The sequence below is a fragment of the Chenopodium quinoa genome, unplaced genomic scaffold, assembly GCF_001683475.1.
Source record: "Chenopodium quinoa cultivar QQ74 unplaced genomic scaffold, ASM168347v1, whole genome shotgun sequence".
NCBI classification, from domain to species: Eukaryota; Viridiplantae; Streptophyta; class Magnoliopsida; order Caryophyllales; family Amaranthaceae; genus Chenopodium; species Chenopodium quinoa.
Genome location: NW_018744718.1, coordinates 2,476,061 through 2,501,148, shown reverse-complemented (window position 1 = coordinate 2,501,148; position 25,088 = coordinate 2,476,061). Strand labels below are relative to the sequence as shown.

Here is a 25,088-nt window from a genome sequence, read left to right as displayed (position 1 = left end):
ATTTGATGATTCTTGACTCTCTTTCTGAGGCTACATAGAGACTTTGTTTTTAAACTTTGTCAATTGTGATTTGTGGTTAAAATTAATTTGATAAAGAGTTATGATTAATTTGATTAGAGAGGTCAATGATGCTAAATTAAAAGGCTTGTTTCTCAAAACATTCCCAGTGGCCGCCCAAGAGCTTTTGTCTGCGCATACTTGATAGCTAATGCTGTTTTTATCCTTCCTTGGATGTCTGTGATCTCTCATTTAATTCTTTCTTCAAATAAAATTTTCATTAGAGAATATGTAGATATTTCCATCGTTTGTTAACTATGGTGTATCATTTTTTTTCAGTAATGGACAAAACTTGCGAAGTCATTTAGCTGATAAATATTCAAACCCTTATCTATCCATTTCTTCTCTTTTCTTTTTCCTTTTATTTGAATGGCTTTTAATTTTATATGAGTAACTCATAATCGTGTCAAACCCATATAACAAAAGTTAAAGTGCATTTGACAAGACTACTTCCTATTTTGAAAGCATAATAAACAAGATGTATAAGGTTCACTCTTCAAGTGGAAATATGCATAGCTTATTTGTAGAATTGCACTATATAAGTCAGGGCTTGTTCTCTTACGTTAAAATTCAGTTCAGCTCAGTTCAGCTTCTGATTTCCTTCTCTTATAAAATATTCAGTTCAACCAATTCAGTTCAGTTCAGCTGAGTTCAGTCAATGAGAACAAGTCCTAAATCTAACATTATATGGAGTACCTAAATTGTTCTGTTTTGCATGCTAACTATTATTCTTTGTTTGAAGAAGATTTGTTGCATTGGCTTTTGTAAATAGAAGCTAATTACAAAATAATGTACAGTCCAAAATTGTACCAATTATACAATGGAAGACAATAGACTTGTACGGAATATAAAAGTCAACTTAACACGATTTTTCAAGTGGCCTAAGGCAAATTTGTGTACGAGTTGAGCATGGGCAAATCCTTTGTTATCACTAGCTGAGCCGTGAGCCCGAAATACCGCACCGCCTATCGAACATTATCCCAATGCCCCGGGGAAGCTTCAATTTCTCCAAGTCAAAGTCAGCAGAAAAATGATCAGATTTCCATCCTTTAGCTTTGATATGTTTAGACCGAATTGAGGCTTCTATACTTTGTTTGGAGATTCTATTCTTTTAAGGTTCTTAAAACTTCCTCGGATTTTCGTATCCTTACAACTTTTGCCATCCAAGATATCGATATTTGGTTAAAATTTTCCATTTAATTCAGCGTTCATCTTAAGTAGATGGCCACAAAGCTTGTATTCTTTAGTAATTTTGCTACCACGCTAATAACAGAGTATGCACTCCTCTCAACACTAATCTTAATTTTTTTTGTATCATCAACCACATTATAAAAACATCCAAGTAAAAACAGAATCAAATACCATTTCATTAAGCTCACATTTTACAACATTTATTCTATATTAACAGAAACTACAACATAAAAAAAACTAAATAATACAAAAACCTTAAAACTTTTAAGGAGTATTTTTCAAGTATTAAAAAAAAAACCCTCAACTAAAGTAAGTTTCTTCTCATCTTGTTCTTCTTCGTCATCTTCTTTCTTCCCCTTAATCTCCAATCCCCTTAACCCATCAACACAATCCCCGCCTTGGCCACCGTCATTACCGCCAGCATTCACCACCTCACCCTCCACCTCCTCCCCATTTTTCTCTCCGACAACCACCACATCACCCGCCGCCTCACCATCTCCGACCAACGCGCCACCCTTCCCGGCGGCGCATGCTCCCGGAGGCGATTTCTCAGGTTCAACCCCCACCAATGCATCCGACGGCGCGTGTTTTTCAATCCAAGGATCACTCACACATCCGCCGTCGATCTCGTCATCATCGACGGCGAAAACAGAGGCGGCGCGTGAGCCAACGGCGGAGGCTGCTTTGAGAAAAGCTTCTTTGATCAAATCTGGAGGTAATGCGCAGTCTTCTAAGCCGGCGTCTTCGAGATTTGGTGGCCGGATTTTCTGGAGAAGGGTGAGGTTTTCTCCGGTGACCTCCATTTTTGCGATGAGAGAGAATTAGGGTTTGATTGAGATTTGAGAGGTGTTTGATTTGGGAAATTTAGAAGGATTTGTTTTCAGGAATTTCTATTTTTGGTGGAATGTTCGGGAAAAGGATAAGTGATATTGTGGTTTGGGTTTTATATTGGGCTGTGAGGCGTTTTATAGGCAATTAGGCAGCCAATTTTGGGTTTGTTTGGTTATGAAACTTTTGTGTGCGTCTATGATCTCGGCTTTGCTAATAATCATCGTTATAAGGTCACCTCAATCAAAAGCTGTAATTAGAAAATTAATAAATTTATACCAGATCAATTATATCAAGTAATCATGGATCTTAGCCTCTAATAATAAAAGAAGTTTTTTTTTTTTTATTTTTTTATTTTTTTATTTATTGTTGACAACGGTCAAAAGAAGGCTAGCTCTCAACTAACATTAGACAATAACGAGCAAATTTAAACCTCTTAATCAAACTAATACAAAAGCTAAAAGGGGATTCGGGTTACAGACAATATAAACTACTTGGCAATACAAATAAGGGGGTTGGGGATATCCCTAAGCCGTTCCAAGCTTGTTCCCTTACACTTGGTACCAAGCGCTAGGAAACATATTTAAGAATAGAAATAAATACAAGCGTAGATCACCCATCATATGTGATCGATTATTTTACCACAAAGCAAATACAAATTAAAGCACATTTTAGTTAAGGTAATGATGACAATCATTCTTACATATATGTTAAACCGGTATCGTAGAATTTTCCTTCCATAATCTTCCCAAGCTTGTCCACCATGGATGGAGTCAAATGATTAGTCCAATCTCCTACCACCCCTTTACGGAAGAAAATATCATTTTGAATAAGAGGATAAACTTGTTCACTATCTACCGCGACCTTTTTCATATTATCAATGCTGCATAACTTGACAATATCATCAATGACACCTCCTTGCTCCTCTTGATTTGAAAATGGGAATCCTATAAATTCCGCAATTATTTTCAATTGAGGTTTAGGATCTGCCTTCAAATCTTCGTACTTAATAAACAACACCTTCTCCGGCCTCTTGAGGCTCTCCCTCCAATACCCTAATGCATGATTAGGGTACGGTCCAAAAGGAACTTTCCCTTCACAAAACATGTCAAAAAATTGGTTAAACATGTTAGGCGTCATATTAGCCTTGTGATTATCCACTTTTTGATAAAACAACCAAGAGGACACAAAAGTGTCAAATGGGTTTCTAAAGATATATATGATCTTGCTCTTTGAGTCGCCCTTGATTGAACTTGGCAAGGATGAAAATGGGATGTGTGTACCAAAAAGCCTAGGAGACTTAATGGTGCTAAGATTTGGACTCTTTGATTTAGCATAAATATTGGACTCGAATTGGGGGACTAACTCATGAGGGTTATGAGTGAGTAAGGGGCTCTTTGAAGGTGGGTGATTTGCGCGGTCACAAATGGCAAACACCAAGGATTTGAGCCAAGTTGTGCCTACTTTGCGAAAGCTGGTTGCGAAGATATCAGTGTCTTGAGCTTCAAAATGGTTTTGAAAGGAAGTTATGCATTCAAGTGTTGGAGCCCAAAACCCTTGGTAGAAGTACAAGGGATAACCATCGAACCACAACTCTTTTGGTAGGGAGTTTTTCAGTTTTTCTGTGTTTGTTGAAATAATGGTTTCCATTGCTTAAATGAAATACACAATTGCAAATACAGGAGCTATGATATTGATATAAAGAGAGCATGGACTAATTAAATGACATTATTGATTGATTTCTTTTTTAAGAGTACTTTAATATATAATTACAATGATCGATTTTGTGCAATGATATAAAAAGATTACTAATGACAAAAAGTCATGCATGGACGGATGGACCGTCGTGGAGTGGGACGTGGGTATGATGTCTTGTTAATTGTAGTATTACTTAATCAGACCCTCGTGAAGCAGCTGAAAAAAAATAAATATTAAAAAATTTCATGTTGTTAGTTTATTTATTGATGTATTCTTGCGTGATTGATTTACCTCTAGTAGTCCGTAACGGTAGACAAATTAATTGTTACTATGTCCCATAGGCCATAATATAGTGTCCGACATTAATTTTATACCTCAACATTATTCTTTTTAATTAGCACTTAGCCAGGTAATGGATAGAGTGTATAATTAGTAAAAGTAGAGGCATTTTATATGACAAAGGAAAAATAAATATAAACATTTAATAAAGTTTTAAAATATAAAATTAAAGTATTTTCTAGTAAAGAAAAAAAAAACATAATGACACGAAATTTTGGGGACACTTTAGGGTATTAAAGAGCAAAAGTATTCAAAAACATACAATTTTGAATTTACAAGCAAGCCTAAAATGTCAAGATTTTATGGATAACTAGGTTAGGTCCCGTACCATGCACGGTTATTGACAAAAAAAATCATGTACGTATATATTTATTAGTGATCATATATTGTAATATCTCGTTTTTAGTCATTAATTTTTGTCTATCTCAATTGTATCCTTGAAACGGATATTATGTTTGCCACATAAAAACTTATAGTAGAAGATTGTATTTTTTGAAAATATTTACAAAGATTATATTTTGCTATTCTATTTTCCATATTAATTAGTTAATTGAATGTGAATATTAAAAAAAGGCAAATACATTTCTATTAATATACGGAGTAGTAATTAAATTTTACAAATAATTTCCTGAAATAAATTTTCTATTAAATATATTTTTTTTAAAAAAATACTAAGGACACATCAGAAACTGACACGTGTCATTGCTGGTGTGTCTTTTAGTATATAGTTATTGATTAAATAAATATATACAAAGAATGAGCTTGCTTAATCAATTAAAAGTGTTTAAAGTAGCCTAGGGCACCATTAATGAAAAACATACTACCCCCATTACAGGTTATGTGCAACGATTTGACATAAAGTAGAGAGAAAAAATATCTAATCGTTGCACATAACCTGTAACGGAGGTAATATATGTCAAAAAAGGCATTACACTATTGCATGACAATAGGCCGGATCTGGTCCAGACCCAGATTTTTGGAGGTGATCCAAACCTACTGTCTAAAACAATTAGACTCAGACCCAAATCCACATGTCTAGTGTGTCTAAATTGGGTCCAAAATGAGTCTAACTATAGTTTTATTATACTACACATATTTATTAAAATATTTAAACTAACCTATTACGATAGTGTGACTACTATAAATTTAGATACATTAAATAATCTTGATACTACTGTACTAAACTACTACTTCTTCTGTTTTTTTTACTTGACCTGTTTCTTTTATCACGCTTGCCAATGCAAACTTTAGCGATCAATAAATTTAATTCTTTTTAAGTAAAAATTATAAAATTTGTATATTACGATAGTACTTATTGAGACCAATTAAAAAAGATATCATATGAATATAATTTTCCTTACATATCATTCACCAAAAACAGTCAAAAGAGAGGTGGTGAATAGTGTAAAAGTCAAAGTGGGTCAAGTAAAAAAGAACGGAGAAACTAGTTCATAAGCAATCCACATATTTTAAATAGAAAAAATTCTTAAAAACAAAGTTGTAGCATGCAGCAAGTCTTCTTTGGTGCATTAAGTCCTCCATTTCATATGATAGCACTATTAAATAGGAATGAAAACGGATCGGATTCGGGTCGGATGTGGCTAAATTTGAATCCGATCCGTTTAGTAAACGAACCATGGACTCGGATCCGAATCTGAGTCCGAATCTGAAAAATCCGAGTCCGAACCCGATCCGACTCATAATTTTCGGATCCGAATCCGGTCCATTTATACGGACCTCCGAATGATCTGAATATTTTTTTTTATTTTTATTTTTTGTAATGTCATATACCTATAATTGCTTGTATTGTCATACCAATTAAAGTATAAACATAACATATTTAGATTATAAACTAAGTTACATAACAAAATTTTGCTACAAAACAAGCAAATAATTGTCCCAAATTATAGAGCATATGCTTATACTATCGGATTCGGACTCGGATCGGACTCTGTCGGACTTTGCGTAAGGTCCAAGTCCGATCCACCTCCTATTCGGATTCGGATCTATTTTATCGGATTCGGATTCGGACTTATTTTAAACGGATTCGAATCGGATTTTTTCCTTTGGATCGGATCGGATTCGAATCAACTCGGATTAAATTTCCATCCCTACTATTAAATTCCATTTCGTCATCTATTTCATCATCAAGATTCTATAATATAAGAAACCCAAATCATATGGGTCTAAACCTTTTAGACTCGGATTCAAACCTTATCCATTAAAGTTAAATTCAAATCCGATCCATCCAGTTCCATTGGGTCTAAAATTTTAGGACCCAAACCCTATGATAGGGTCGATTCTAAGAGGGTATAGGTCAAGTCCTAGACGGCTAGACCCATTGCCATCAATCCTTACGTCCTTTAAAAAATTGCCTCAACAATCTTCTTTAAACCCTCTCCAATGGTGAGACTCAATTGAGTATTTTTAGGAGAGAGAGAATATTTTTTGCAATGTATACCAATAAGTTGGTATCTAAACTTAGCAACTCCAAAAGAATTTGCTAAGTTTAGATACTCAACATTGAGTCTCATTTGACAAAAAGTGTGGGTCCCTTGTCAATATTCTAATATATTTTGTAATTTATTTAAGTTTTACCTTTTTTTTAATCTTATAATATTTGAAATTAAAAAAAGAAATGAATTTGGTGAGCTATAAATTGAAAGATACATTTGTATATTTTTGAGAGAGTTTCACCATCGGGAAATTAGGCTTCACATGAGTTGCGAAATTGAGAAGTAAGTACGGTACCATTGAAAGTAAAAAAACAACTCACTTTGTATTTTAATACTCAAATTTGAGTCTCACCATTGGAGATGGTCTAACTTTAATTTATAAAGAGTTTTAATGAAAGAGGATTCTAGGGACATGTAGGACTAAAACAAACAATAATTCATTTATAACAGAGGAAATAAAAACAAGCAATCTTACATTAGGCCAGAACCACTAAATTTCTCTTGCATGAGCTTCTCAAGTCTCTCTCAACCATAGATGGGCTCAAATAATTAACCCAATCTCCAACAGCCCTTTTCGGAAGAACTTCTCATTTTGAGTTGAAGGATAAACCCTAGCAATCTTATTCGACGTTGCAGCGACGTCTTTTAGCTTCTCTAAGCTACACAACTTGACAATGCCATCAATAACACCTCCCATCTCTTCTTCTTTCGAAAACGGGCATCCTACAAACTCCCCCACTTTCTTCAAGTGAGGTTTAGGATCCGCCTTCAAATCTTCGTACTTAATAAACAACACCTTATGTGGCCGCTCTAAGCTCTGCTTCCAGTATCCCAACACATGATCCTCAAAAGGACCAAACGAAATTCTCCCCTCACAAAACATATCGAAATATTGACCTAATAACTCTGGCCTTAGAGTCTTATTATCATCCACATTTTGATAAAACAAAAATGATGACACTAAGGTGTCGAAGGATCTTTTACCAAAATGACTCATTTGACAAAAGTATTTACCAAAATGGCTAATTATAAAATTTAATTCCTAAACTAGCTAAATTTAATTATTTATTGATTTGAAAGGATATTATTTATTTTTATATTTCTTTGAACCCGTTCAGTTCACTTTATGTTTTTTTTGGTTTTATTTAAAAAAAATTAGTTTTAGTTTTTTTTTTTTTTTTTTTTTTTTGGTTTTATTTAAATTCTAAGGCAATAGTTTAAAATATCCCATTAATTTGAACAATAACAATCAACATAATACGTATGCAGCAATTCTCAATTTTTTAAAAAGTTACACAACATAAACAACCACTCAAAAAAATGATCCAAACTTCCAATCAACAAAAGAAAAAAAAAATGCAACTATTTTTTTTTAACACATAAACATAGAAATATATATATGTAAGTTTGATTTATCATACACATTAAACAAAAAAATATTCATACTAGCCGACATTAACAAAGACTATACAATTAATAGACATGAAAAAAGATGAACAATACCTTAAAATCTCTTATTGTCGTATAAATTTGCGGTAGTCTTGATAGAACAATGCTACTTGAAATTCCAAATTTTTGTGATTGATATAGATGAAAAATTAGTGCTTTTAATTAATTAATTTTTTTTATCGAAATTTGGTTCTGCGAGTCTGCGACTGTTACGTTGTTCATAGTTTTGTATATTGCTTAAATTTTCCAACTTAAAAAAATCCCTAAGTAATTAAAAAAAAGTTAAAAAAAAAAGTGAACCAAACCAGTTCAAAGGAAATAAGAAATAAGTAAATTCCTTCCAAGTTAATAAATTAGCTAGTTTGAGAATTAAAATTTATAATTAGCCGTTTTGGTAAATACTTTTGTCAAACTAGCTGTTTTGGTAAAAGATCCGGTGTCGAATGGTTTTCTAGAAATGTAAATGATTTTGCAATTAGTGTCCTTGATCGAACTAGGCAATGAAGGATAAGGAACATGGGTACCAAAAAGTCTAGGAGACTTAAGGCTACTAAGATCCGGACACTTCGATTTAAAATAGGTGTTGGACTCTAACTGAGTGACTAACTCATGAGGGTTATGAACGAGTAAGGGGCTTTCTAAAGGTGGGTGATTTGCACGGTTGCAAATGGCATACACAAGAGCCTTGAGCCAAGTTGTACCAGCTTTTCGAGCACTTGTAACAAAGATATCAGCATCATGAGCTTCAAAATGGTTTTGAAAAGCAACCAAGGATTCCAACTTTTGAGTCCAAAATCCTTGGTATAGGTACATTGGGTTGCCATTGAACCATATCTCTTGTTGGAGGGAGCTCTTTAGTTGTGTTAGCTTGGCTTCCGTTTTCGGTACGTGTATGAGGCTAGAGGAGTTCATTATTGCTTACTAAAATGATATGGAGTAAAAGTAGAAGCGATAAAGAAAGATCAAGAAAACATGAAAATCACAATGAAAGGAACTTAAGGAAGTGGTGTATATATTAAGAACAAGTCTTGCCTTTACTAAGAGCTAACATTATTGTACACTTACCATTTATTGATAAATTTGAAGGTGGGACATGAAAGATAACGTTAGGTACGATATCATGAAAGATAACGTTAGGTACGATAGTCATACTAATTAGTAATTATGTATCATGAAATATAATAATTTTGGTTAGCTATTTCTGATATGATACATAGTCAAAGCATCTATTATGTACCCAAGAAATGAGAGTACCTAATGATTTTCTCAACTCACAACTAGACAGCTACAAAACTATCTGTGAATTTGACCAGCAATCCATCCATATTTTTAGATATCCGATCTGAGTTTTATTTTGAATTGGTTATCATATGCAGATTTGGATATTGATTTTCAAGATTTTGGTTATCCTTTATTCGAAACATATCCAAAAGTTTCAGATATTGGATATTAGATATCTAAATCGATATCAGGAAAAATAAAGGCTAAAATAGTGAAATATATGAAGTTATAAATTTTTTAAAATGTCCATATATATGAAAGTGACCCTGTGTTATTAACTCATTATAATATTCTTAATATATTTTCTTTTATTTTGTTAAAATAGATTGTAAAACTTAGAGATTAAAAAGCAATAAAATTAATATAATAAGAAAATAATCATAATCAATTTTAATTAATATTGAATAATGGATATTCGAAGCGATCCAAATGATTTTGGATATAAGCTATCCAAAATTTTCATATCGGATTCGGATATTGTTTATGATATTTCGGATATCTAAACCAAGGCTTATTCTCCAGACTCTATCTATCACATCAACTTTCCACTAATTTTTTTATTATTTAAATTTATACAAGACTTTCTCCGGATTCACACATTATCCCAAGACTCACTTATCTTCTTTAATTTATATATATAGTATGCATGTAATAACTAATAATTTTGGAATTTTTTGACTTTTTTTCGCCCGGAAATAAAAATTGCCGAAATGTTTACATTGGTCCCTAATACCCTCTGGGAGACCAATTGGGTGAGTGGAACCATCCTATTTGCCTTTAAACGACCAATTTACCGGTTTACAACTTGCACCAATTTAATTAATTCAAGCCTACTACGAACATTTATGACAACATATAATGATCATATATGGTTCCAAACGGGATTATATGACCCCGATATGTATCCCCTAAAATCTCAAAACTTTTCGACACTGGGCCTCGAAACATCCCTAATTTCTTAAAAAGCGTGGATTTCAATTTTGGAATATTTTTTTACTTTTTTTTCGCCTGGAAATAAAAATTGCCGAAATGTTTAACATGGTCCCTAATACCCCCCAGGAGTCCAATTGGGTGGGTGGAATCATCCAATTTTCCGTTAAACGACCAATTTACCGGTTTACAACTTGCACCGATTTCATTAACTCAAGCCAACCATGAACATCTATAACAATAAATAATGATCATATATGGTTCTAAACGACATTATATGACCCCGAGATATATCCCTTAGAATTTAAGGACTTTTCGACACCGGGCCGTAAAACCTCCAAAATTTCTCAAAAAGTGTGGATATAGCCTTCAATTTTGGAATTTTTTTAACTTTATTTTTGGCCCGAAAATAAAAATTGCCGAAAAGTTAACCATGTTCCCCAATAACCTCTGGGAGTCCAATTGGTTGGGTGGAAACATCCAATTTGCCTTAAAACGACATATTTACCGATTTACAACTTGCACCAATTTCATTAATTCAAGCCTACCACGAACATTTATGACAACATATAATGATCATATATGATTCCAAACGACATTATATGACCCCAAGATATATCCCTTAGAATTTAAGGACTTTTCGACACCGGGCCCTAAAACCTCCAAAATTTCTCAAAAAGCGTGGATATTAGCCTTCAATTTTGGATTTTTTTTAACTTTTTTTTTCGCCCGAAAATAAAAATTTCCGAAATTTTTACCATGGTTACTAATACCCTCCGGTATTCCAATTGGGTGGGTGGAACCACCAATTTGCCTCTAAACGACCAATTTACCAGTTTACAACTTGCACCAATTTCATTAACTCAAGCCTACCACAAACATCTATAACAACAAGTAATGATCATATATGGTTCACAACAAGAAAATGGCCTGTTTCCGATCGAAATTTTCCGTCGCTGAAGGCTCTAAATCCGTCGCAAATCATGGTTGCGACGGAATTCCGTCGTAAAACCTTTGGTAGGAAATTCATGAATTTTCGAGGAATATTCCGTCGGAAAGGTGTTTTCCGACGGATTTTACGACCGATTTTAATCCATCGCAGAACATATTGACTTTTTGGTTTAGTCCGTCGCTACTTTGCGACGGAATTTTCCGGTGTGCTGTTTACAACGACGGATATTTCCGTCGCAAACATTATTTTCCGACCGAATATTTCCGTCGCTGGTAGTGTATTTTGCGACGAAATTTATTCCGTCGCTGGTTTACGACCGAATATGCTGTCGGAAAGGGAGGTGAGTTCCGACGGATTTAACTCCAGTTTTCCGTCGCAAATGAAGTGCTTCCGACCAATATAATTCCGTCGCAAATTGCTTTTCTTTTCTAACAAAAATATTAACAAATATTATTATAATTGCGTATGTTCCTGCACCAAATACCTGTGATAATTAAAACTATTATCAAATTGCGAAAATATTAATAAATATTATTTTCTCAAAAGCTATATATATCCAAAAGCTACAAAATATATAGTAAGTTCTACAAAAGCAGGAACATAATCAAACGCTACATAAAATCGATCAAATTAAGTTCTTGTCCATACTACACAAACCTAAGCTAAGCTAAAAAACTGCAGGGGTACCCTGGCTTGCTCCTCCACTACCCGAATCATCCCTAGGGTCTCGACGCTGAGGCTGAATGGTGGAACATCCTTCGGCGTTGTTGCCGAATCGACTTATGAAGTCATTCCACCTCTCCTCGGCTCTCCTCTCCATTTGGGCCACTTCAGCTCGAATTTGAGCTTGCATCTCAACTTCCATTTCACTCCGAAGTTCACTCCGTATTTCACTCCGGAGTTCACTGTGGATCTCACTACGAAGAGCCTCGACCCTGTGCTCCATCTGATCCTGCATCTGAGAAACAACGGATGGTGTGTACTGTTGTGAAGACGTAGACACCCGACCCATCCGTTCGCCATAGTACAGCGATGCGCTTTCGCCAAGTCCCCCCACTCGACCCTTCTTGTTGCGACCACCCACAGTCTCCCAATACAACTCATTGGGACACTTTTTAATCCCTTGGGTGGTGGCTTCTTCAACCTTCTTCTGGTAGGACTCCTACAAGAAATACATTATACAATTATATATGGTTTTAATAATTTAGCAACAACATCAGTTACAAGTAAAGCAACATATAAGTGAAAATGGAATCAATCAACAATAAAAGAACCATATTTCTAAGTTTAAGGGTCTTTATACTCAAAATGAAGTCATTTCAAGCCTTTATGGCTTCTTACATGCCTATTTCCAACATTTCTTTACTTTATAACTCATTCTTTGTCAAACCATCTCATATTTACATACTTATAACATATTATGAATTTAAATCACATAAAAGAAGCATATTTCTAAGTTTAAGGGTTTATATACTCAAAATGAAGCCATTTCAAGCCTTTATGGCTTCTTACATGCCTATTTTCTATATTTCTTTACTTTTTAACTCATTATTTGTCAAACCATCTCATATTTACATACTTATACATATTATGGGTTTAAATCACATAAAAAAGCATATTTCTAAGTTTAAGGGTTTATATACTCAAAATGAAGCCATTTCAAGCCTTTATGGCTTCTTACATGCCTATTTTCTATATTTCTTTACTTTTTAACTCATTCTTTGTCAAACCATTTCATATTTACATACTTATAACATATTATGGGTTTAAATCACATAAAAGAAGCATATTTCTAAGTTTAAGGGTCTTTATACTCAAAATAAAGTCATTTCAAGCCTTTATGGCTTCTTACATGCCTATTTTCTATATTTCTTTACTTTTAACTCATTCTTTGTCAAACCATCTCATATTTACATACTTATAACATATTATGGGTTTAAATCACATAAAAGAAGCATATTTCTAAGTTTAAGCCAACATAATAAGTAAACCATACAAAATTATATTAAAATTGTTACCGCTATGTTTTTGGATTTGACATTGGCAGGCACCATTCCTTTCCCAGGATCTCCTTGAAGTGCGTCTTCATGAAAATCTCATGTGCAGTAGGTAACTGCCCTTTGTTTTTCGCCGCCTTCATGCACAAAAACAAATAAAACTTGTCATTCCAATGTGAACCACAATTGTTACCTATTTACATGCCTTATAAAGAAACTAACCATCCTTTTTGCATGTTGTACAACTGAAATTGAACCCTGGTAGTGGGTTGGTTCAACCACATTGTCCACTGATCCGCCTCTTCTATTCTTCTTATTTTGTTCGGACCGTTTCTTGTACGTATCATCATTGGCAACAATGTTCATCATCTTCCGGTGGACTTCATCAATAAGCCAGCCCGGCTTCTGACCTTTCATCTTGTGTGTGATTGTGTGAAACATGTCCTTCAACCGATATGCGAACTTGGATTCGAAGGTTGTCTTCACATGGTCCTCCAACTCGGGTTCCCATGTGCATTGCTTCTGCAATTGACAAACATTTAAAGTTAACAACCAAATCTCAAACTTCGCAATTAGTAATACATAGTTGTAAGTATAAAATGACATACACAAAACAAGTTCCACCAATGCTCCTTTGTTTTAGCATCAACTTCTCCGTAATTCCTCCAAGGCTTTTGATAGTAGCCTGTTAGGGTACCAGAGATGGCCTTTACCACGGCTTTATCATCAAACCTATTTTAACGTACATCAAGATCAAAAAGAAAATAAGTAGTTCATGTTAGAGTATTCCATAGGTCATGATATAAAATATGGATACAAAGGGATTGAAATAACAACTAAATATATACCAGCACGTGGCAGGGTCTAGTACCGCCCTCTGAGAAGACTGCGAGGCATGTTGCCCCTGAAGCTGTTACGCCTGAAGCTGTTGCTCATGATGCTCAATCTGCATCTGTGTTTGAGGATCCTCGTCGTCACCCAAATCTTCCGCGTCCTCCGCATCCTCCATTTCCTCATCATCATCATATATCAAAACCTGTCTTTTCTCCTTTCCTTTTCTACTCTTCGACGTTTCTCCTTTTTTCCCTCCCACCATTGCAACCTGAAAAAAACGTTAGTAACATGCTATGATATTATTAACATTACAAAAATTAGTAGTACAATGAGATGTAAAAGTAATAAAATAGAACGACCAACTCCATAATTGGTTTTACAATAACAATCAAATTAAACCGACAATTACATTCAAAGTACAAGCAAATGCATCCTATTTATTTTATAATAACAACCACATTTTCCTACTCGTGGCTTTCATCGCTACTATCACTACTGGTATTATCACTACTAAACATGGGCACGGGCCCGGCACGACACCGGCACGGCCCAGCACGGCACGGCACGGCGGCCCACCTGTGGGTCGTGCCGTGAACAAAATTGTGGGATTTGGCACGGGCACGGCACGTGGCACGCCGGGCGACACGGTGGCTGGCACGTGGGCCGGCACGCTGGCACGACCCGGCGGCACGGCACGTGGCACGGCCGGGCACGACACGGCACGGCACGAGCCCGCAAGGCACGGCCCGTGCCATACCGTTGGAAAACTAGCCGTTTATGGCCGTTTTCCAACAGCTATAAACGGCTAGTTTTCCACCCCTTTTCCCACCCAAATTCCCTATAAATACCTCATATTTTCCTCCAAAATTTTCACAATTCATCAACTCATCTCTTCTCTCTTATTCTCTAATTTTCTTACTCCCAAATTCTCAATTCTCAAGTTCCTACAAATTCTACAATCTTGCTCTCTTTTGTGAAAAAAAAAATTCCTACTCTCTTATAAATTTTACATTTTTACTATTATTACCTTTATTAGTCTACTACCAAAAAAAAAAATTTGTTATATTTACATTCGGGAAATTATAAATTCGGGAAATTATAAGTTCGGGAAATTATAAATTTGGGAAAGCATTGAAGCGTCATTGTAAGATCTAACTCTACTTTATTTTAATTTGTTATTGTTAGTTGTTAATCTTGTTATTATTATTATTATTATTATTATTATTATTATTATTGTTATTATTATTATTATTATTATTATTATTATTATTATTATTATTATTAGTATTATTATTAGTATTAGTATTATTATTATTATTATTATTATTATTATTATTATTATTATTATTATTATTATTATTATTATTATTATTATTATTATTATTATTATTGTATTCTTGGAAGTTGGAACTACTTAATTATATAAAAACTACTTTCTATTTTAATTGTGGGTTATTTGGATTGTTGAAATCTGTCTAAGGCGGGACTTGGGCTCTGGACAACGTCGCTCCTAACCTCTCCTACCTGGGATCTCATTGATCCAAGTAATCTACTATTATTATAATTATTTTTAAAAATTTAATTTATATAAAAACTACTTACTAATTCTTATTGTTATTGTTATTATTATTATTGTGAATTGTTATTATTATTGTTGTGAATTGTTATTATTATTGTTATTGTTATTGTTATTTGTATTATTATTATTATTATTGTTATTGTTACTTTTATTGTTATTATTATTGTTATTGTTATTTGTATTATTATTATTATTGTTATTGTTACTTTTATTGTTATTATTATTAATTAATCATGGCATCAAACCCGAACGCTTCCTCCTCCTCTAGAAAAGCCAAGTCAAAACGTAGGGAATCACCAAATCCAAACACTTCAATACCTATGCCCCCCCTAACATGCCCTTTCCCTCCCCTAACATGCCCTTTCCAAACACTTCCACCCCTTTCTTTCATCCCAAAACACGAGAGGGCAAGAACAAATGGATGATATGGCTCCTTGGACCCAATTTCAACAAAGCCAATTTCAACAACATGAATTTCCTTTTCCTCTTCCTTCCCAAGGTAGCCAAACACAAGCCTGCGGGTCGAATGAACCATCCACCCAAATGCCCAACACCCAAAATCCTAACATATTAGAGTGGTGTACTGAAGAGGATTTTGCTCAAACCAAAAGAAAGAGTGAAGTTTGGTCACATTATCAATTAAGTAAAAATGGACAAAAGGCCAAGTGTCGGACTTGTGGTAAAATTTTCTCGGCCGATACCAAGGGAGGGACGGGACACCTTAATAGACATACAAAAAAATGTGGTGGACCATCTAGTGATCCAACCCAACCCAAAATTTCTCAATTCCATCCACAAGGCTTCATTTACAATTACGAGAGAGATAGGGATGAACTTGGGAGAATGATTGTACATGCGGAACAACCTTTTCTTTTCGCCGAAAATGATGCCTTCAACAACTATGTTAACCAAGCACTACAACCAAAACACAAAAAAATCTCCCGAAAAACCGTTCGATCTGCTGCCATGAAGAGTTATCTAGAGTACAAATTGAAATTAGTAAATGAATTAGCTAATCTTCCTATTAAAGTTTCTTTAACCGCCGATGCATGGGATGGTGGTTACGGACTCCACTATTTATGTGTTACTTGTCATTGGTTAGATAATGAGTGGATGTTACAAAAACGCATCATTCATTTCAAAATGCTTGAATACCCTCATACCGGTCTTAACATTTCACATCATTTAATGGAAGCCATTGATGCATATAGTCTTAGGGATAAAATCATGTCAATGACTTTCGATAATGCAACTTCTATGACATATAGTGCGAATTTGGTCAAAAACCAATTGACCGATGTTATATTAGATGGAGATGCACTTCATGTTAGATGCAATTGTCATGTTCTTAACTTGTGTGTGAAGGATGGAACACAAGCAATTGGTCCATTTTATCACAAAATAAGGAATGCTATTATGTCTATTAATAGCTCTAACATGAGATATCAAGAATGGAAAGGTTTTTGCAGGAAACAACGGATAAAAACCATAAAAATAGCACCGGATTGTCCAACTAGGTGGAACTCCACCTATGAAATGTTGAGTCGGGCAATTGAGTACAAGGTTCATTTAACACTTTTTTATAATATGAAATTTCCACAAAATGCTTTACTAGAAGATGATTGGGTTAATTGTAAAAAATATATGCAGTTTTTACAATTACTATATGGTATGACACATTGTTTTTCTTCTGTATATAATCCTTGTTCTCATTGTTTTCTTAGTAATGCATGTTTACTTGCACAACTTTTTGCGGAACACCGATCTCAACATGTTTATCGTGGATATCTTCCATCCATGGAGGAAAAATGGCGTAAATATTACACCGATATTCCTATGATTTATATTTTTGCTTCTATTTTAGATCCTAGGCAAAAATATGATGGCACCTTTTTATTAATTGATATTTATTATAGTAACATGAATTTTGAAGATGATGTTGAAGCTTTTAAAACTAAGGTGACAAATGATTTTTTTTCTTTATACTCCACCTATGAAAGTAAATATGGAACCGTGTCTCGATTTTCCCCTTCTCAAACATCCAAAAATGTAAGTAAACGGGCCAAAGGTTTATTTGCACAAGCTGCTAACATGATGTCCAAGTTTTCAGGTACGGAATCATCATCAAGTAAGAGAACACAAAGCGATGTTTCGGAGTTGCAAATGTACTTAAGTTACGACTTCATGAAAGGCATGGACGATGAAGAGAAGTTTAGCCTCGACATCCTCGATTGGTGGAAATCACAAACCGTGAAACATCCAATTTTGTCGGCAATGGCTCGTGATATTTTTGCAATCCAAGTCTCCTCCGTTGCCTCCGAAAGAGCTTTTAGTGCGTCGGGACGAGTTTTAGACGATAGAAGAACAAGACTAAAACCCGAAACACTTGAAATGTGTGTTTGCTTCAAGGATTGGTTGGATGCCGAAACTCGTTCTCAAGATCGTACTTATGCACAAAACGATGACGATGAAGGAATGTCTACTTCTTTTAGTTCTCATACTTCTCAATCAACTCAATTGGCGGATGAACTTGAACCTCACGAAGACGAAGATGAAGACGAAGGCGAAGACGAAGACGACCAATAATAATTACATGATTACATATTTACATTATACACTATTGTATTCTTTTTGTATTATCGAACTTCGTATTCCGTATAATAAATGAAGTTATTCAATATTCATAAACTTGTACGATTTTTAATTATCATTACTTATTTTGTATTATTGAATTATCGTACATTCGTACCGGCTACCGTCATATAATAAAATAAGTTATTCTTCAATTTTTTGTGTTTTCGGATTATCGCACTCGTATTTTTTTTTATTATATGCATTGTTGTTTTTTGCTAAATTAATAAAATTGTTTTTATTTGTTTAAATAAACTTAAACATAATTATTAATTAGATAAATAATTTATATAACCTAAATTAAAATAAAGTTGTTCAAAAAATGAAAACAAAATATATTAACATTAACATTTAACATAAACATAAATTAATCACATATATTAAGTTGTACTAAAAATATATATATCGTTTAATTCGTTTTTTTTTCATTTATTAAAAAAAATAAAAAAAAAAATAAGCTGGCACAGTTTGGCCCGCGGCCCGGCACGGCACGGCCCGCAAGGCACGTGGGCCGTGCCGTGCCGCAGGCTGGGGTGTGCCAAATTCAGGCATGGCACGGCACGACATGACACGGCCCCCACCCCGGCACGGCCAGGCACGGCCCGCGGCGGCACGGGCACGACCCGTGCCCATGTTTAATCACTACTATCATCTAAAAACACATCGATGTCAGTATCCTCGTCACTGTCACTAGAGTCGACGCTGGATTCATCATCTGATTCACTTGAGATTATTAAGTCGTCATCATCGTCTTCGTCGTCATCCTCAACTAGGTCGTAGTCAGGAATGTCATTCGGTGGACAAAGCGTTGCATATACTTCTGGGGACGGTGCCTGCAAAAACTGAAGGTCTACTGGAGCATCAACCACTGACCTTGCTTGTGTTTTAAACACAAACCACCATAGAACTCGATCCCGTTTTAGGCTAGGGTAGGATGTGTAGTACACTTGGGTCACTTGATAAGATAATACGAAGGGATCATACTTGGGGTATTTCTTAGTATGATTCACTTCAACAAGCTTATACTGTTCATGTATGTTCATACCCCTACCACAATCCATCCAACTACACTTAAAGAGTATAGTCTTATACTCTTTAATTGGACCAGTGTAGACAAGTTCAATTATATCGTCTAGAATGCCAAAGTACTCTCCACCGTCCTCACTAGACACACAAACACCGTAATTCATCGTAGACTTGTGTTTACCATAGGAATGTGTATGGAAATTAAATCCACCAACAAAAATCCCCTTCCAAGTTCGAACACGCTTGAAAGGACGCATGCACAAAGCTTGGAGGACATCCGAATTTGGTTTCTCTTCAACCACCTATTTACGTCAGAATAGAAGAATTAATTACAGAGAATTGCAATATCTGAAAGTCATATTTAAAGAACAGATAGAACAATTCTATCACCTTATGGTGAAACCAATCAGAGAATTCGATGTCACATTTCTCCATGACTTCCTCTCTACGCAAAAAGGCCGGGTACTAAGAACGTAGTCCTCAAACTTCCTATTAGGTCAATGACACGAGATAAAATTAGTAATTCAACCGATTTAATTCTTCAAAACTATGAAAAAATTTCAATCCTGACCACGTATACCTTTCGTATTCACCAAGAATGCCGCAGTTTCGTAAAACGAACAAATGAGCACACTCGAGTTCCTTTTCATCTAAGTACCGGGTTTTACCCTCAGATGAGACACGACCGCTATCCTCCGAGAACAACTCCGGTAAGTCAGCGTTCTCCAATGTGGATTCCACGTCTACATTCACATTTCGACCAAGATCCCGAGTTTTTGTGTCAACTGACGCCTGGAAGTAATTTGAGCAAAAGTTTGCTATCTCTTCGGTGAGATAAGCATTGCATATTGAACCTTCAACTCGTGCCTTGTTCCCAATTTTACGTTTCAAGTGATTAAGGAACCTGCATTTAAAATAGTATAATTAATTGCGTAAATAGGTCATGACTATGAAGGGTTTGTATGAAAGAATTTAATGGGACTTTGATTTACCTTTCGAAGGGATACATCCATCTATATTGAACAGGACCACATAACTTGCCCTCATATGAAAAATGAATAGGTAAATGCTCCATAGAGTTGAAGAATGAAGGAGGGAAAACCTTCTCAAGCTTGCAAAGGATTTCAGCTATGTTTTTCTCTAATCGCTCCATGTCACTAACTGTGATTGTGTAACAACACAAATCACGGAAGAATTGACTGATCTCTGTAACCGCATTCCAAATATGGGTAGGGAGCAATTCCCTCAAAGCAGTGGGCAACAACCTCTCCATGAACACGTGACAGTCGTGGCTTTCATTCCATGAAGCTTACAGGCTTGTAAATCTACGCATCTGCTCAAATTAAAGGCATATCCATCTGGAAAACACAATTGTTTAACCCATTCACACAACACTTTTCTTTGAGCCTTGTCAAGAGCGAATGGGGCTTTTGGCATAAACTCTTTTCCTCTATCATCTTCATCCATATGAAGTTGTGGCCGTTTACAATATTTGGCAATGTCATTTCGAGCCGATGGCGTGTCACATGTATGCTTTTTCACATCCATTATGGTGTGGATTAGCTGAGCAAAGAAGTTCTTTTCAATGTGCATGAAATCCAAGTTGTGACGGATGAGCAAATGCTTCCAATAAGGAAGTTCCCACAACGAGCTTTGCTTGAACCACCCCTTTTTTGCTTTTTTTAGGTGTTTCAATGTCTCCGGTCCATCAGTTGCCTTTGGAAGTTGTCTCACACATTCCCACAATTCCTCACCTGACATGATGTGTGGCGGTGAACCTTTTTCGACTTTATTTTTACAAAATGCAGTTTTGCTTTTTCGAAAAGGGTGTTCTGTTGGAAGAAATTGGCAATGGCAATCAAACCAAGAAACTTTGCCACCATGTTCAAGACAAAATGCTTTGCTTTTATCCATACAATAAGGACAAGCCTTCTTACCCACTGTGGTCCAACCAGACAACATACCGTAAGCTGGGAAGTCACTAATGGTCCACAGGATGGCTGCTCGAAGATTAAAATTTTGTTTCCTTGAAATGTCATAAGTATTTGCGCCAACTTCCCATAAATGCTTCAACTCTTCTACCAGCGGTTGCATATACACATTCAAATTGCCCTTAGGGTTCTTAGGACCAGGAACAAGCAATGAAAGAAACATGAATTTTCTTTTCATACACATTGAGGGAGGCAAGTTATAAGGGGTCAATATGACAGGCCAACAAGAATATTGTCCCCCAAACTTACCATGAGGAGCAAAACCATCTGTACACAAGCCAAGTCGAACATTATGAGGCTCATTGGAAAATTCTGGGAAGCAATTGTCAAGGTGTTTCCAAGCTTCACTATCACTAGGGTGCGCCATTGTGCCTTGAACTCGAGGATTTTTCGAATGCCATGTCATTTCCTCCGAAATGTTCTTGGTTGCATAGAGCCTTTGCAATCTCGGTGTGATCGGAAAGTAAATTAAAACATTCAAAGGCACTAAGCTACCTTTGGAAGTCTTCTTGTATCGGTCGCTACCACACACCCGACATGAAGATAGCTGAACATCATCCTTCCAAAATAGCATACATCCTTTCGGGCATGCATGAATCTTTTCATGAGGCAACTCCAGCCCCTTTACAATCTTCTTCACCTCATAGAATGTATCGGCCATATGGTTGTTGTTAGGAATAGCCTCATTGACCAAAGAAGCAAACCCATGAACACATCTATGGGGCAAATTATACTCGCACTTAAGACTAGTAATTCGGGCAGCCATCTCTAAGACAGACAACGAACTCCCTTCGTATAATGGTTGTTCGGAAGCTTTTAAAAAGTCTAAGAAATGCTTAGCTTGTGCATTAGGCTCCTCCTCTGCCTCTTCAGAATGCCCTTGATCTTCATTATGACCAAAAGCATCGAAAACCATTTCACGATATTCATTTGACGGCCCTTCAGGAACTCCCGGAAACCCTTCCCCATGACACATCCACTCATAGTAGTTAGGCACAAAACCCTTGCGGTACAAATGAATTTTAACCGTTTTCGCATCCCATAGCCGCTTGTTCTTACATTTAAAACATGGACACCTAACTTCATTCGGGTTGCTGCTCTCGGGATGATCTTCCACGTATTTAAGGAATTCATCTACCCCTTTCACAAAATCCGGATTAATAGAATGTCCAACCTTCCTTTCATACATCCAGCTACGTTCTGTTCGTTTCATGATTACAACTTCTACACAACTCACAAATATGTATAATTACATTAGTCACAATGCGTATTGAATATTCATTATCCATAAAAATGTTATGAATATGCAAATAATATTTTAAATGATGTCCAAAGGTCCTTATCACTCCAACCTAACCCATCCTTGGATATTTAATCTCACTAGCGAATGTATGCTAGGTTTTCAATTCTATGGAAAATCCGGTAGCATTTCCCTTAAGTTCTCCAAGTACACGATCAAGGGTATTAGATAACCCGTCATATGTACCCAGAGAACATTGTAGAGAAATGACAAAGCAGGATAATCCCTAGAATCAATAACAAGGCATACATTCACCACCTAAGTGAGAATAAACGTCTTAGGACAGTCCCAACCGGGGACTATTCAAGACATACTCCTAATGAGTATGACTTGAACGGGTATCTAGGCAAATGATTATGCAAATGATTCATTCGAAAGTATATAAAGCCAAAAACACATCCATTGTTATAACACATTCATTATAACACATCCATCATTATAACACGCTCATTTTAAAATATTTCAAGCAAATAACACAACCATTATAAAGTAAAGAACACAATTAATTAAATTAAATTAATAATTATAAGTAAACCAAATATATCATAATCATCATTTAATTAATATAAATAATCATATGTAAACAATTTATATTCATAATTAAATTGATACAAAAAATTATTAATCATTACATTAACTAAACAAAACTAGTGAACATTACATTACATAAAACAAAACTAATATACATTATAAAATTATCACAAATTAAACTAAGCTAACATACATCATTATACTAAACAAAATCAATATAAACTAACATATAATCCCGTACATTATTATAATAAAATACCAACCTAAACTAACATATCATGTCATACATTATTATGATAAGCCCCTACATTATTATAATTTCACATGTCATGTCTTACATTATTATGATAAGCCAAATTAAACTAACATATCAACCATTATTATAATAAAATAAATCAAACTAAAGTAACTTAAAATTATCACAAAATAAACTAAACTAAGAATTTTTAAAAATTTCATGTCACTAACCTCAAGATCTGCACTATTTATTGAGATTCAAAACAAGTAAATGCTCAAATCCTACAAATAGTAAAAATTAATATGTCAATTTTTATAATAAAGGTACAATTATTTTTTAAAAAATAATATATATATATATAATAAATTTACAATTACCGGCTGTAGAACGGCGGGTGGTGAAGATGGTGGTGGTTCTGGTCGGAGCGAGGACAATAATGGAGGAGGAACCGGCGGTAGTGGCTGCTTGTAAAGGCGCCGACGGTGGTGGCTGTTCAAAGGATTTGTCAGACTAAAATTTAAAAATAAAATTAAAAAAAAAAACAAAACACAAAACCTACACTTACCGGCGGCGGAGAACAGCGTGGTTGGGCGACGCGGGACCTCTGACCGGCGCAGTGGTGGCTGTTGCAGACGGTGGTTAATTGTATTGGAGGCGTGTTTATATATTTTTTTTAAAAAAAAAAAAACAAAACCTACACTTACCGGCGTCCGACCAACGGAAGGGCGGGTCGACCAACGGAAGACGGATCTCCGACTGCGGCGAACGGCTGGGCGACGTTGACTCTTCGACGGCGGCGGATCTTTCTTTCTTCTTTCTTTCGTTCCTCTCTGTTTCTTCCTCTCTCTTTCTTTCGAATTCGTAGCAAATGGACACCAACATCAAAACCCTTGACTTTTGTCTAATTAATTTTCCGACGAAATTAATTCGGTCGGAAAACATAGTTTCCGACGGAATATTCCGTCGTAAATAAATTTAGGACGGAATATTCCGTCGGAAACTATATTTTCCGACCGAATTAAATTCGGTCGGAAACTTTGCGAGGAAATTTCCGTCGGAAACTATGTTTTCCGACCGAAATTAGCGTCAAACTTAAATCCGTCGTTGATTATAGGATTTGCGACGGAAAATCATGTCCGTCGGCATAATTCCGTCGGAATTTGGCCCATTTCTAGTAGTGGTTCCGAATGGCGTTATATGATTCCGAGATATATCCCTTAGAATTTAATGACTTTCGATACCGGGCCCTGAAATCTCCAAAATATCTCAAAAAGTGTAGATAATTAGCCTTCAATTTTGGAATTTTTTGACATTTTTTCGCCTGTTAATAAAAATTGCCGAAATTTTTACCTTGGTCCCTAATACCATCCCGAGTCCAATTGGATGGGTGGAACCATCCAATTTGCCTTTAAACGACCAATTTACCGGTTTACAACTTACACCTATTTCATTAACTCAAGCCTACCACGAACATTTATGACAACATATAATAATGATCATTTATGGTTCCAAACGGCATAATATGACCCCGAGATGCATCCCCTAAAATCTCAAGGAATTTCGACACCGGCCCTCGAAACCTTAAAAATTTCTAAAAAAGCGTGGATATTAGCCTTAAATTTTGGAATTCTTTGACTTTTTTTTCGCCTGTAAATAAAAAATTGTCGAATAGTTTACCATGGTCCCTATGCCCACCGGGAGTCCAATTAGGTGGGTGAAAACATCCTATTTTCCTTTAAATGGTGAATTTACCGGTTTACAACTTGAACCAATTTCATTA

The 25,088-nt window shown here is 35.4% G+C and overlaps 3 protein-coding genes and 1 pseudogene across 3 annotated transcripts; all 4 read right to left on the bottom strand.

Moving 5' to 3' along the window:
• Window positions 1-1,400: 1,400 nt before the first annotated feature.
• Window positions 1,401-3,816, bottom strand: LOC110703364 (cytosolic sulfotransferase 15-like). Its single transcript, XM_021881162.1, has one exon. The coding sequence runs from the start codon at window positions 3,724-3,726 to the stop codon at window positions 2,776-2,778; it is 951 nt and encodes a 316-aa protein (XP_021736854.1). The 5' UTR covers window positions 3,727-3,816; the 3' UTR covers window positions 1,401-2,775.
• On the bottom strand, window positions 1,449-2,051 carry LOC110703117. Its single transcript, XM_021880868.1, has 2 exons — window positions 1,547-2,051; window positions 1,449-1,468 (listed from the first exon to the last, which is right to left on the bottom strand). The coding sequence occupies exons 1-2, from the start codon at window positions 2,049-2,051 to the stop codon at window positions 1,449-1,451; spliced, it is 525 nt and encodes a 174-aa protein (XP_021736560.1).
• Window positions 3,817-7,045: 3,229 nt separating the features above from the next.
• LOC110703116 lies at window positions 7,046-9,033 on the bottom strand (annotated as a pseudogene).
• Window positions 9,034-18,857: 9,824 nt separating this feature from the next.
• On the bottom strand, window positions 18,858-22,452 carry LOC110703115. Its single transcript, XM_021880867.1, has 5 exons — window positions 20,562-22,452; window positions 20,241-20,409; window positions 19,829-20,152; window positions 19,639-19,693; window positions 18,858-19,550 (listed from the first exon to the last, which is right to left on the bottom strand). The coding sequence occupies exons 1-5, from the start codon at window positions 22,450-22,452 to the stop codon at window positions 18,858-18,860; spliced, it is 3,132 nt and encodes a 1,043-aa protein (XP_021736559.1).
• Window positions 22,453-25,088: the final 2,636 nt, after the last annotated feature.

What these genes read in the sequence shown, in the direction of transcription:
- LOC110703117 (XM_021880868.1), bottom strand. Translation starts at nt 2,051, where the DNA reads ATGGAGGTCACCGGAGAAAACCTCACCCTTCTCCAGAAAATCCGGCCA. An exon ending in GAAACTTACTTTAGTTGAGG is followed by an intron (nt 1,469 to 1,546) that starts GTTTTTTTTTTA and finishes TTTATGTTGTAG; the next exon opens with TTTCTGTTAATATAGAATAA.
- LOC110703364 (XM_021881162.1), bottom strand. Translation starts at nt 3,726, where the DNA reads ATGGAAACCATTATTTCAACAAACACAGAAAAACTGAAAAACTCCCTA.
- LOC110703115 (XM_021880867.1), bottom strand. Translation starts at nt 22,452, where the DNA reads ATGAAACGAACAGAACGTAGCTGGATGTATGAAAGGAAGGTTGGACAT. An exon ending in ATGCGTAGATTTACAAGCCT is followed by an intron (nt 20,410 to 20,561) that starts GTAAGCTTCATG and finishes ACACAATCACAG; the next exon opens with TTAGTGACATGGAGCGATTA. An exon ending in ATTCTTGGTGAATACGAAAG is followed by an intron (nt 19,694 to 19,828) that starts GTATACGTGGTC and finishes CTTTTTGCGTAG; the next exon opens with AGAGGAAGTCATGGAGAAAT.